Source organism: Panthera pardus, unplaced genomic scaffold, assembly GCF_024362965.1.
Source record: "Panthera pardus isolate Hobbes unplaced genomic scaffold, ASM2436296v1 HiC_scaffold_24, whole genome shotgun sequence".
NCBI lineage: Eukaryota > Metazoa > Chordata > Mammalia > Carnivora > Felidae > Panthera > Panthera pardus.
In genome coordinates this window covers 97583792-97598445 of record NW_026526810.1, presented here as the reverse complement: position 1 = coordinate 97598445, position 14654 = coordinate 97583792, and the positions used below count along the sequence as shown (strand labels likewise).

Below are 14654 nucleotides of genomic sequence, written 5' to 3'. Positions count from 1 at the left end.
CAGAGCCTGGAGCCTGTTTCAGATTCTGTGTCTCCCTCTCTCTCTGCCCCTCCCCCGTTCATGCTCTGTCTCTGTCTCAAAAATAAATAAATAACATTTATAAAAAAATAAAAAATTAAAGAAATAAAAAAAACTCAACTCTTATTCAACAATAACTCGTACAACTTTAATGACACACGGCCACAGATTGTTACAAAAGGTCACTGTTATCCCATTCTTGTAAGTGACATCTGATGGCTAACAAAACTGGAGGCAAAGTAACTCCCTAACAGTTACTAAGCACTTTGAACCCAAGTGCTTCTACAGTTTGCATACAGAACATCTATTTTCTGAGATGGAGATCCTTCCTAAATATGAAAACTTCTCCAGGGGCGCCTGGGTGGCTCAGTCGGTTGAGCGGCCAACTTCGGCTCAGGTCATGATCTCGCGGTCAGTGAGTTTGAGCCCCGCGTCGGGCTCTGTGCTGACAGCTCAGACAGAGCCTGGAGCCTGTTTCGGATTCTGCGTCTCCCTCTCTCTGACCCTCCCCCGTTCATGCTCTGTCTCTCTCTGTCTCAAAAATAAATAAACGTTAAAAAAAATTTAAAAAAAAAAACTTCTCCATATTACAGCCTGTGACGATCACTAAAATGACACCGTATTATCTGTGTAGCTTTTATAGTAGATTTTGCCATATCTAGCCATTCCTAACTAAATTTGGAAACAAAAATTAAATGTGACACGGTGACCAGTTTACTTCCCCAAGGCCAGGCCGGGTACCTTTTGAAAAAGAGTGAAAGAATGAAAAATGAGCTTTCAAATCCAGGAAGCCACTAGAAAATAAAAACACCACCATTCCAGATCCTAAAATTAGAGCTTTAAGGACTTTCTGTTGACTAGTAAGTTTTTGGGGGGAGGAGGTGGCGGGGAAGGGTGGACTCCTGCTCACTGTACACACGACACCAATGGGAATAAGGGCCAGTCCAAGTTCTACGTTACCATCACTCTGGGTAATAGCTCCAAGCTGCGAGGCACAGCTGTATAGGCCCTGCCAGCAAGGCCATCGCAGCCGTGCTTTGATAGCGTGGGGCCCTGAAGTGTCAGGATATAGAGAAGGCAGCAGTTGTTGGCTGTGAAAACAGTCTGATACAAACCAGATGGGAACTTACTAGATGGGCAACACAAAGGAAAACAATTGGCTCATTCAACAAAGTCAGGCCCCTGCCCCAGAGAATTCACAGAAGACAATAACAGTCACCCAGAGTTGATGCAAACAAGAAACAGCCATGTGGTTACAGTTTAAAGAATTGTTTTTCCTCAGACTAAACAAAGTTTTGATTTCTAATTCTTGTATTCATTAATTGTAGTTTGGTGAACGAGCCTTTCTGTCAAAGACAAATATTTCATTTATATAATATATACTTTTGTGACACCAAGAGAAATACATGGGGACATAGAAACTAATTTTGTGCTGTTTCCTACAAAGTGTTATGAACATAGGCTAAGCTCTTTCAAGAAACTGGAAAACCTAGAGAGTGACTGCTCGTGCTGATGCAGCGATTAGAAAATACCCAACGTAGTATTTCCATGACTTCCTAAGTCTGATTTGTTTTGATGTAGGCAGAATGACACAAAAGGCAATAATCACAAGGTTCTCAGAAGTACATTTCTACCTAAATAATTTTTTCTGACTTCATTACATGGGAAGTATTATGGCAATTATATTCACGGGGAAAAAGAGCCAGCATTCTCCCTAACCTGACTGTGTGAATCTCCTCACACTAAAAAGTGCCAGTTGACAAGTACAACCGAGAGTAACAATTAGATTTTAGGGCACCTTTTTGGCAATGACATTTCACTTAAAGACTTCTATGTATTGCACAACAGAGTAATTTGTTCTGGTATTTGAAAACATAGTATATAGCATTCTAGCTTAAAATAATTCACAGCTGCATCCTCCCCCCTCCCCCCCCCCCCCACTGGAAATCCCAGCACAACTTGGGCCTCTGCATTTACCACTAATTACAAAATATACCCAAGAAAGCCTTCTATCTGTAATCATCATTCTTTGGTGATGGATAGGAGCCTATCAAGGAAGCTGAAAATAACAGTATTTTCATGCACATGTTTGAACATATCTTATAATGAAGTAATCCTGTTTTGTTTTGTACATTTATAACAAAAAATAATGAGGTTTCACAGAATTGTGAAAATTAATGTTGCACCTGAGACACAGCTCACATTTCCAATTTACATGGGCTGTATTTCCAGACTTTTCACTAACTCTTCCTGCCCTAAAAACTGAGGTCGAACACTTAGAGATAACTTTCCTGTTGCATGAGATCTTTCATCCCTGGCAAGGTAATTCTGAAGTAGACCAGAGAAACAGAAGTGGGGTGACAACTTGGTGTGTGGAGGCTGATGCCGTCGTAAGCATTTCCAGCCATATGCATTTCCCCTTGCTCTCTGCTGCACACACATTCACACCTTTTTTTTTTTTTTTTTAAGGTCTAAATTAGTGTGTGGCAATCGTGCTGGATAACTGACCATTTTGACTAAATTTACTCATCAAATCCAAGAAATCGGTCTCTGCTTATATTACAAGCTGAATTCCCCTGCAAAAAGCAGGAAAGGAAAAACTAAAAAGTGTTATTTATTGAAGTGTTACATAGAGGAAATTAAGAATAAATGTGTCAGTTCTGCTAAAACTTTGTTAAAATTTTTCTCAGCACATGGAATCAACTCTCTCACATAATGATTAACAGAGGCAGTTTGTCTTGGGCTTATCAGTAAATGTATTTGTTAGACCCTGGGTTAACTTATGAAAAAAAAAGAGGTTGTTACCATTTCTATTATTAGGCGTACTGATAATTATTTTCACACTTCTTCAGAATCTGTCCATTTCTACCTTAATGGGATGCTTATATATATAAAGATATCAGCATAATGAATTGGCATAAATTTTCTAAGAAAAAAACAAGTAATTACATTTAATAAGTTTTACTTCATAAATAGATCTTGATATGATTTCAGAGAGTAAGACAAGGGCCAAATCATGCAGGGTCTTTTAGGTCAAAGTGAGCAGTCTGGACTTTATTCTGATGCAAAAAGAAGTCTTTGGAGGTTTCTGAGCTGGGAGTCATGTGATCTGACTCATATTTTTAAAAGATCACTCTTGCTTTGAGTGGATAATAGACAAGAGGGGAGCAAAAATGTATACAGGAGAGAACAGTTGAGAAATTTCTCAAGATAATACTAAGGTTGAAAAATGTTATGCTTAAAAAATCAACTGCACACCTGCAGAAGGCAGAAAACTTAGCTTGATATCAAGTCACTGAAAAAAACTCTTGGTTTTATTGGAACACTGGAAACCACAGTATCGAGCAACAGTATTTAATAACGTCTGTAAACATTGAGATAATCTAAGAGAAGAGAGGTTAACCTCTCCGAACCTCTGCTTTCCCAACTGTATAATAAAAGTAACAACAATAAGAAGAAAAACATCTGTACATATTCACAAGTTTGCTGTGAGAATGAGAGCTACGCTACATGAGACTTCTTTGTCATCTGTAAAGCACCTGACAAATGTTGGTTTCATTGTTGTGTGTTTGGGGAAGAAACAGATCTACCATACTTGGTGATGACTGGGTTCTGTCCCAGCAAAACTTTACACAAGATATATACAGACGGGAGTACGGTCAAATTAGTAAGGAGCTTGGGAACAATATTATATAAGGAAGAGTAAAAGGAACATGACACACAGACTTTGGATTATGATTGCTGCCATCAAAAACTTGAAACACTGTCCCACTGAAAGACCTAACACCCAAAAGGACAAAACTAGAACCAATAGTGAGAAGTTATGGAGAGGTGAATGTTAACACAGAAAGAATAATTAGTGCTTTCCAGCTGTAAAATGTACAGCAAACTAGCATGTTCCCTATACTGTGGGGTGATCATCTGTTTGGTCTAATTTCCCTTTTGCTGGCTCCCTCTCATTTCTCTCTTTAAATCTCGAAAGTGTCGGGATCTTAAACCTGGGATGCTTCTCTTCCCTTTCTGTACTCAGTCCTTAGGTCATCTCCTCCATACCCACAGCTTTAAATAGTGTCCACACAATCAACTCTCAGATTTATAACCCCAGTCCCAACCTCTTCCCTGAGCTCAAATAACAAACTGCCAACCTGATTCTTCACTTGGAGATTTATTAGGCTTCTCAAACTTCACATGCCCTATGCAGAATGACTGGTTTTCACCTCAGTCTTCCCAGTAAATGACACCATCATTCACCCGGTAACTTTTGGAAACTTAGGAGTAATTAATCCTTGCCTGTGCTATCTACTACACTACACATCTGATCCACTTTAATAAATAATTTTTGAAATGAACTCATTCTTCAGTAATTCTATCAGGTACACCATCAATATATAGAGCCGGAACGTGACCACTGCGACACCCCCACCGGGGCCCGTGCCACTACCATCTCTCATCTTGATTACCGCAAGTCTTCCGGTTGGTCTCCCTGTTCCCAGTACTGTCTTCCTATAGTGTGTTTTCCAGCTAGCTGCCAGGGTGATCTATTTAAAAATGTAAATTAGAATTTGCCATTCTCCTGCTCAAACCTTCCACAGGAATCTCATCATACTCAGAATAAAATCCAAATTCCTTCCCAGAGACTTACAGGGCTCCATGTGATCTGCCTACACTTCGTTTCCCATTTCCTATCACTGCCCCCCTTGCACACTCCCCTCCAGCCACGCTGGCCTTCTTGCTGGGTAAGAAACAGATCTACTATACTTAGTGATGACTGGGTTCTGTCCCAGCATAACTTTACGCAAGATATACTGACACATCAAGCTCATTCCCACCTCCAAACCTTCATTCTTCCTAATCCTTCTAGATGGAATACTCCTCCCCAGGGGTTTGCAAGATTTCCTCCTTCGGTTCATTCTCTGCAAATGCAACTCTTTCAAAAGAAACTTCTCCAACCAAATGTTTTAAAGCAGCAAACCACTCACCTTGTTCTCTTCATTATTCATGACCCTGCTTTATGACTTTTTAATTGACACTAGAAGTGCAAATCGCTATCGATGTTATTTTTTAAATAAATAAAGCAATACCTTTAAAAAATGTTTTGTTTTTATTTGGAAATAATATAAAACTTGGAGCAAAACTGCAAGAATAGTATAAAGAAAGAAAGCTCATATATCACTTACCCAGATTCACCACTGTTAACCTCTTCCCCTGTGTTTTAGGTTCGTGTGGTATTTATCCATGATTACATTCAGGTTATGCACTCTTGGGTAGAATACTACATGGAAATGTTGTGTCCTGCTCAGATATCCTACCTGGATAGCACACAGCGTTTATCTGCCCCCTATGGTAATATTAATTTTGACTGCCCAATCAATGTACTAGCTTTTGTTTTCCCTTTCAACTAATGAACCAATCTATGAGGAGATACTTTAAGACCACGCAAATATCCTTCTCCTCATTAAAACTTCCTTCTACATTTAGCATTCACTGAGGATTCTTGCCTGAGCTAATCTTTACTAGGGTGGTTGCAAAACGCTGGCTTTCCAATATTAGTGCTCACTCCACATTTGTCTGTTGACACTTGGCATTCTTCTGTAAACCCTTTATTTTTTTTCACAGCATTTATTGTCATCTGAAATTTTTGTAAATTTATTTAATATTTATAGGGATTTCAACTTTTATGTTTACTACAGTATCCCAAGGTGGTGAACAGTACCTGGCACATAACAACTACTCAAGAGTGAATGAATGAATGAATGAATGGAGAGAAAGAGAAAGAAAATTGTTAAAAAAAAAAAAAAAAGGCCCCTGCACTAGATGGGACAATAGAGTCAACTAATACATTTGATCCAATACACATTTACTGAGAACCTACCATATAAGGTGCTGTGCTATAGAATGTAGGTGGAGCAGGGATGAATGAAATAAGGTGACTGTGTCTAGGAAATTTCCTTCCTAGAGAAGGAGACAGGCTGTAAGAAAATACTCTTACAGAATATGACACTAATGAGGGCTAGAAGTGAAATATATGCCAAACGGTATGGGCCCTTCAAGGACACAGAATGGATCAAGAATGTCTATAGGGGATGGGGATGTTGTGTCAGAGGGCAGGGGAGGGGATAGTTCTAAGTAAAGACACAGAAAAAGGCATGGGGGTGGGGGTGGGGTGGGAGCTCAGAAAATACAGGGAATAGGGGGATGAGGGGCTCAGAAGGAATAGAGTGATGAGGTGTGTATGGCTACACATCACCTGAAGGATCATGAAGCCCATCCCTCACTCTGCAGATGAAAAATAAATGATCCTGCTTATTCTACACTCATTCCCTGTCCCATTTGCTTCTCCCTTTTCTCACCTGAGTGCCATCCCTAACCTCTTCTTTCCTCTCCTCCCCCTTCCCTCTCCACTATCTCCTTACCCCCCTTTTCCCTTCTTCTATTCCCTCCCTTTCTTTCCTTTTCTTCTCTCAGGATGACATCTTTCCCCCCTCTCCCTCTGTCAAGAGTAGAATGAGGTGGGATCGAGGCTGCAGGTGGAAGTTACCTTTATAGAGGGAAAAAAGCATAGCTCTTTCTTCAATCCCAAAGTAAAAAATATGAAAAGACTAAAGTAGAGCTATAAGAATTTCGGGACAGAATAGCTATAAATCTTCACATTCGAAAGAACAGACCTCAGAAAAGCAAAAGCATGCATTAAAAGAGAATTGAGGGATAAACATGGGATTAAGGATTTGAGGTGAAGGGCTGGAATAGGTGCTATCTGGGAGTGAAGGTCAATATGAAATTACTAAAAGAATTCCTGGGGAATGGCAAAAGTCCCACTCAAGCCCCACGGTTTGCTAACAGGCTATAATTACACAAATAGCATCATCATCTTGCAGGATTTGGTGAGCAGAGAACAAAATCAGAGACCCTTGAAAGCAGGAGGAATGCAGAGTGGGGATTAGCATAGATCAAAGAGACATCAAGTCTTGTATGGTGATTAAGACAGAACTGAAATGGGTCAACCATATAGGTCAGGCAAGATAGGAGGCCCCAGGAATAGCCAGTCAAGAGAAGTAAGACCAAATAATTGGAGGTCCCACTACAGGTGGGAGAAAGAACACATGACCAAAGTGGTTCTGTTTAACTGAGGCACTAGCTACTTCACAGTATCTGCTCCGGTGTCCCATTATGCAAATTAGTCATGTTAGGGGAGGAAGGAAAAAAAGAGGCATTAAGCTGTATAACGAATAAGACAATTATCCCTACACACTCCAAGGACCACAGCTGCTCATTATTCCAAATATATAGGCTCACCTTTGTTTACAGTTAGATGGGGAAAGGCTAGGGCCAAAGGCAAAAATTTGGGGGCATTTTACATAAATAAAATCTTATTCTATAGAACATCAATAATAATAGTGGTAAAAAGCAAAATTATTATGGATAAGAAACTTTATTAACTTTTCTACATAATACAATAAATTATGTAAGTACAGGGGTGCCTGGGTGGCTCAGTCAGTTAAGCATCCGACTTTGGCTCAGGTCATGATCTCACGGTTCATGAGTTCAAGCCCTGCATCGGGCTCTGTGCTGACAGCTTGGAGCCTGGAGTTTGTTTCAGAGTATGTGTCTCCCTCTCTCTCTCTGTCCCTCCTCCGCTCATGATCTGTCTCTCTCAAAAACAAATAAAAGTTTTTTAAAAAGTAAAATTTTAAAAAATTATGTAAGTACAATAAAAAGGAAAAAAAATGTTTACAAGAACAAAAAGGAAGGTTACTAGGGGTGACAATGAAATTATGTTGCCTTTTGCCATCAGAGGTGTATGGCGGGGGGGTGGTATTTCCTAAGAAATTTAGTCGTTTTTAATACCTTCATGTGTACCTGATACTGCCCCTAATCTTTTTTAATATATTTTTTTAGTTTATTTATTTATTTTGAGAGAGAGAGAGCACAAGCAGGGGAGGGGCAGAGAAAGAGGCCAAGAGAGAATCCTAAGTAGGCTCCACAGTCAGCGCAGAGCCCCACATGGGGCTCAAACCCATGAACCGCGAGATCATGACCTGAGCTGAATTCAAGAGTTGGTTGCCCAACCGATTGAACCACCACCTTGGCATCCTTGCCTCTAATCTTAATCTTTACTTTTAATCAGGATGCCACAGCTCAATTGTTGAGCTCCTGAGTTATCAGTTTCTCTCTTGGATTTAAAGATGAGAGAATTGCTGACAGAATGAATTTACTAAGATACTCACTTGCCAATAGATAGGATTACAGATTGGAAATCCCCTTGGTTTAATAAGCTTCAGTATATTTAGTTGCCCAGCATGCAAGTCAATGGAAAGTTCTGTAAAATAACCCAAGATTTTATATATATCTTCAATATGTTCACTGGAGAGTGAAAAATTGTGTTGAAAATCAGTTTATCTCCCTAACACTGTACAGACATGTCCCATCTATAACATTTTCTTGCAAACATCCTTACAACTCAGGACCAATTAGAGGTTCAATTCCTAGCTGTTAAATAAGAGCTGATTACAACATGAGTATTCCAAAAGGAGAAGTGTCCTAGAGACAATCCTGCTAATCACGGCTAATATTTTCATAGCTCTTAATACGTGTCAGGTCCTATTCTAACTGCACTGCATGTCTCTACTATATCAACACACACACACACAGTCATTAAGTATCTTACCCAAGGTCACCAGCTAAGGATTAGCGGAGCTAGGATTTGAACCCAAGGCAGTCTGACTCCAGAGTACAAGCTTTATGTTGTAGTGCTTCTAATTCTATAGTAGAACAGAAGTCACAAGACTATCTGGAGTCATTAAGCAGTATTTCACAAAGGGTGGTCTTCCTCCTCCTGTATCAAAATCACCAGGGATCCCAGTTAACATTCTGATTCCCAGGCCACACCTCAGGCAAACAATCAAATTCTCAGGGAGAGGTGGGGATCTAGATTGAATTCAGAGTGCCAGAGATTCCTACGTCTGTGAAGGTTTGACAACCACTGTATTAGAGACTAACAAAGAAACAATCTAGTCGTAGTTCATCCTGTAAGTATAGTAAGTCTATATTACTTCTCTATTCTAATTCATTCTGAATTGAAATAACCAAGCTTCTTTTTTTATTTAGGGTAGAAGTGGGTTAGTAGAATAACCTGTTAGTTGAAATAATCTATCTAATTTTGTTTTATTTATATAAAACTAAGTTTGCCAAAAAATTAAAAGATTATTATATTGATTAGAAGAATAGCATTTATAACACATTAACTTATAACTGCAATTAGTTTTCTTTGGGGAATGGCAGTGTAGTATAATAGAAATATTCAGAAATATTTCAGTAATATTCAGAAATATTACTGATCTAAGAAGATCAGACTCTACCACTAATCGGAGTTATGATCTTTGGTTCTATTGAACTGCATGGTCCCTCTGCCTTCAAGACTTATGAATCTAGGGGCGCCTGGGTGGCTCAGTCAGTTGAGCGTCCAGCTTTGGCTCTGGTCATGATCTCACAGTCCGTGAGTTTGAGCCGGGCATCAAGCTCTCTTGCTGTTGGCACACAGCCTGCCTCAGATCCTCTGTTTCCCTCTCTCTCTGCCCCTCCCCCCGTTTGCACACTCTCTCTTCTCAAAAATAAGTAAGTAAACTTAAAAAAAAAAAAAAAAGACAAATCTACCTCACTGATAACCTACATTTACCTGTACAATTATTACTTTGGAAAATTAAATTATTCTTTAGTGGCTGATGAATAAAAAGGGCACTAAGTTAATCTATTACCTTAAATTATATTTTACATCAATTTGATTTCAATAAAAAATCATAAAACCTTTAAAGTCAGGTTTCAGGAAGTCTGGCTAAGGACAATGAAAGGGTTGCAGAGGTTTCTGGAATGTTGGCGAGTCTTCAAAAACAATGCTGGTGTATGCTTTTGGTGAGATGTGTTTAACGTCAAAGACTTGAGAAAAATCTAAGCTCTCCATGTACAGTGTACAATTAATTCTACAACAGGAAAATTAAATAATTTCCAAACTTAAAACTCTTACAAAGAAAAGGAAATTACTTTTAGTGCCAACAAGTGAAAATGTTATGGAAATCCTTGAGCAGTTTTCATTGTCTTATTTAACAGATCTTCCAGATCAATCCTTTTATATATTTTGCTCATTCTGATGGAATATCCTTAGTTACGCACATTTATCTCCATGATTACATATATGTGTGTGTGAATAAAGAATTATATATAATATATATTCTTTTACAAAGGTGTAAATCCTTTCTTGTAGGAATAAACAGCTGAAATAATCATCTGTGTTAAAAATCCATTAATGTGCCAGAAGAGTATCTTTTCTCCCATGGATTATGCCCCCCGCCCTCCAAACATCCTCACATAAAATGGAAGAAATGTATACACATAAAGACAGTCAGCAGTGGACCGAACACGTGTTTTTTTCATCACTATAAGAAAAAAGTGACAATTTGACAGTACGATTACATAAAGTTGTTTCTCTTTTCATATTTAATAGCATTCTAACAAATTATTGGAAATGCAGTGATTTCAAAAATTATTCCTCTTAACCACCCTTTTCTTCTCTTTATCCCTTGAGAGTAGTTGCTTTGTCTTATTCCTCCTTCTAGGTCCACAGTGCCTTCTACAGTCCTAAACATGGAAAGCATGCTGGGAAAGGTTGACCAAAGAATGAATATACACTGGAATATTATTTAGCCATAAAGAGGAATGAAGTAATGATATGTGCTACACTATGAACGAACCCTGAAAACGTGTTAAGAAGCCAGACACCAAAGTCACATATTGTATGATTCTGTTTATATAAAATGTACAGAGTGGGTAAATCCATAGAGACAGAAAGCATGTTAGTAGTTTCCAGGAACTGGGGGAGAGGAGAAAAGAAAAGGAATACTAAGAGGTATGGGGTTTCTTTTTAGAACAAAGGAAAGGTTCTGGGATTAGATAATGGCCATGGTTCCATAACTTTAAAAAAAATACTAAAAACCACTAAATTGTATATTTTGGGGCACCTGGGTGGCTCAGTTGGTTGAGAGGCCAACTTCGGCTCAGGTCATGATCTCACAGTTTGTGAGTTCGAGCCTCGCGTCAGGCTCTGTGCTGACAGCACAGAGCCTGGAGCCTGCTTCTGTGTCTCCCTCTCTCCCCCACTAACGCTCTGTCTCTTGCTCTCTCTAGAAAATAAATAAAACCATCAAAAAGATTTTTTTACTTGTATACTTTAAAAAGGATAATTTTAAAATAAGAATTATATCTCAATTTTTAAAAACAGAATGAATGAATGATGCCATACTATTCTCTTTTCCTCTAGAGTTCAAGAAGACTGACCACTGACTAATATGTAACCTGATTTAACTCTTCCTACCCTTGGGCAAAGTCTTGGCTACCCCCACCCTGCTCAACTAATTTGTCCTTGAAGAATAAGAAAACATTAACACTACAAAAGAAATCATACAATGTTTTAGAAAAGCAGGTAAAAATCTAAAAGCAGCCTTTAGATTATTCCACTATAGCTCACTATCTACATTAAAGGTGTCAGTAATTAGAAAACAATTGGGATGATATATTCTCTTTTCTCTCTTTTCTTCTTTCTTCTTTTTACTAAATAACAGAATTAAATGTTTGTGATCAGTAGCAACTGATATTTAAGTTTGATTCAATAAATACTTATTGATTACTGTGCATTAAACACATTGGGAAACATCATCTCTTAAATAACAAACAAGATAACCTATCTTAACAAACAAACCACAGAACTATCAGTTTCTCTGACCTTCTGAATAATCAGTCTAGGCAATGTAGAGATGATAAAGGCAGTTCCTTCCGGAAAGCTGTTAAGTCACATAATAAATATGTATTAAATGCTTACTCCACAAAATGGTATGAAACAAGGAAAAGAATATCAGTTTTGCACTCAGGTAGGTAAGGGCTAGAATTCTATATCTTCAGTTTCTAAAACTGTGCTATGGGAAAGTTAGTTATCCTTCACGAACTTTATCCTTTTTTTTATAAAAGAAAAGGGGAATGGAACTACCTAAATGTCATGGTATTTTGAGGAATAAATGAGATAAAAGAGAGTACCTAGCAGGCTGATAGCAGAAATTATCAGTGAAACTATGATCATGTTCAGGGCACAAAAAAGCTGGGGTTGGAGTTAAAGATAAATAAGTCATTTGCAATTGGAGGTTCAGTAAGGACTCAGAAAAATGGAGCTAGATGTTGAAAAAGAAGTTTGTAGACATGCAAAGTGGGGAAAGAAGAAAATTATACATAAAAGGAAGATAACATGCAAAAACATCAAGGCTTAGAAGTGTAGTGGGGCGGGGCGCCTGGGTGGCTCCATTGTCGGCTAAGTGTCTGACTTCAGCTCAGGTCATGATCTCACAGTTTATGGGTTCGAGCCCTGTGTCAGTATCAGTGCTGACTCTCAGAGCCTGGAGCCTGCTTCGGATTCTGTGTCTCCCTCTCCCTCTGCCCTTCCCCTGCTCATTCTCTGTCTCTCAAAAATAAGTTAACTTTAACAAAAAGTTTTTTAAAAAAAGTGTAGTGTGTGAGAGAACTCAGTATTTATTGAACTGGACTGGGTTAATGATACATTATATTGGATATTGGATGTGCCAGTAAAAAGTTTTGAGCTGACACTTCTTTCTTTTCTGAAATCTAAACATGTATTTTCAGATTAGCACATACTGTCTTCTCTTGTGTTGCTAGTTGGTTGCTATTAATTACAAAGCTTAAATGTCTCAGGCTTCTAGCTTGAATAAAATGTATTCTCAAATAAATACCTAGAAATCCAATGTATATTATAGTGAAGATACAATGTATTATAAAAGTATAGCCAACTATCTCCTCCTGAAGTGTTAAATACAGAAAAAAAGATGTGAATAATTGTGTGTAAAATACTCAGTGTCACATTTAAACACCTTTTAACAACAAAACCTTTTATACATTCCCATATAACAAACTTTTAACAAAAGTTAACTAAGAAAATTCATAATAGAAAAGGGTCAGTAATATTTAAGTTAGCTTTACTGAAGCATAATTCATACCCAGTAAGATTTACTTTTTTTTTTTTTTGAGAAAGAGAGAGAGGAAAAGAAAGGTCACTAGAGAACAAGGGGTGGGGGGGGGGGAGAGAGAGAGAAAGAGAATATCCCACAAGGGACAGAGAGAGAAGTGGGGCTCACCGGGGGCTCGTGTTTTACCCCAAAAGGGGCTCATGCTCACCCAATGGGGGCATGAGCTCACCCGATGTGGGACTCAAACTCACGAACTGTGAAATCAATGACTGAGCCACCCAGGTGCCCAAGATTCACTCTTGACAAACACATGGTTATATAACCACCACCACAATCCAGATCTAGAACATCTATATCACCTCCAAAATTCCTCCTGCCATTCGTAGTCAAACCCTGCTCTCACTCCTAGAAGCCACTGATCTGTTCTCCTAATATAGATACTTTTGTTTTTTCCCAAATGTCATATAGCTGTAATTGTCACATAAATACGGTATGAAGGCTTTTGAATTTGGCTTCTTTCATTTTATATAAAACAATGAGACTCATCCATGCTTTTATGTATATCAGCATTTCATTCCTTTTTGTTGCTGAGTTCCATTGTATGGATGTACCATACATTGCTTATCCATTCACTTGTTGGAGGACATCTAGGTTCACTTCTTGGTAATCATAAATGAAACTGCTAAAAATTGAGTACAGGTTTTATGTGAATATAAGTTTTCAGTTCTCTTGAGTAAATACCTAGTATATGGACTGCTGGGTTGTATAACAAATTTACATTTAATTTTAGAAGAAACTGCCAAACTGTTTTTCCAAGGTGGCTGTAGCATTTTGCACTCCACCAGCAATGTACAAGAATAAGAATTGCTCGGCCTTCTCATCAATGCGTGATGTTACCAGTTTCTTTGATTTCAGCCGACCTAATGGGTAGTTAGTGGTATCTACGTTTTAGTTTGCACCTCCCATTAGTAACTAATGATGTTTAACATCTTTCTGTGTGCTCATTTGTCATCCATATAACTTTTTTTAGTGAAGTGTCTATTCAAATCTCTAAACTCATTTTTGAAATTGGGTTGTTCATTTTCCTACTACTGAGTTTTATGTTTTTAAAACATATTTTGGATTCAAGTTCTTTATCAAAAAGTGGATTTGCAAATATTTTCTCCTAATCTGTAGTTTATCCTATTTCATTCCCTTAACAGTGTCTTTTGAAAAAGTTTTTATTTTCATTAAATCCAATCAATCAATATATGCTTCTAGGAACTATGACTTTTCTATAACATCTTAAAAATCTTTGCCCAACCACAGGTCACAAAGATTTTCTCCTATTTTTCTTTTAGAAGTTTTAGTGCTTTTGGCTTTACATTTAGATTTAGGATCCATTTTGAGCTAATGTTTGTAATGTTTGTGAGATATGGGTCATGGTTCATTTTCTTGCACATAGGTGACCACTTGACCCAACACAATTTGTTGAGATCATCCTTTCTTCATTCAGTTCTTTGCTATTTGTGAAAAACCAATTGATTATAAATGTATGGACTATTTTTGGATTCTATACTCTATTCCACTGATCTATCTACCTGTTAATCTTTATGCCAATACTACATTATCATGATTACT

General features: G+C 38.0%; 1 protein-coding gene across 10 annotated transcripts in view; it reads right to left on the bottom strand.

Annotated features, from left to right (window-relative positions):
* Nucleotides 1-14654, bottom strand: part of KIAA0586 (KIAA0586 ortholog) — a 115097-nt gene that overhangs the window by 14569 nt on the left and 85874 nt on the right. The window contains exon 30 of one of the 10 annotated variants that reach the window (XM_019451673.2): nucleotides 8104-8335. The exons of the other annotated variants lie outside the window; for them this stretch is intronic. Coding sequence (XP_019307218.2) covers nucleotides 8196-8335 — 140 coding nt within the window. The 3' untranslated portion in view covers nucleotides 8104-8195. Of the gene's footprint in view, nucleotides 1-8103; nucleotides 8336-14654 lie in introns of those variants that run through there. 10 annotated transcript variants of the gene reach the window in all.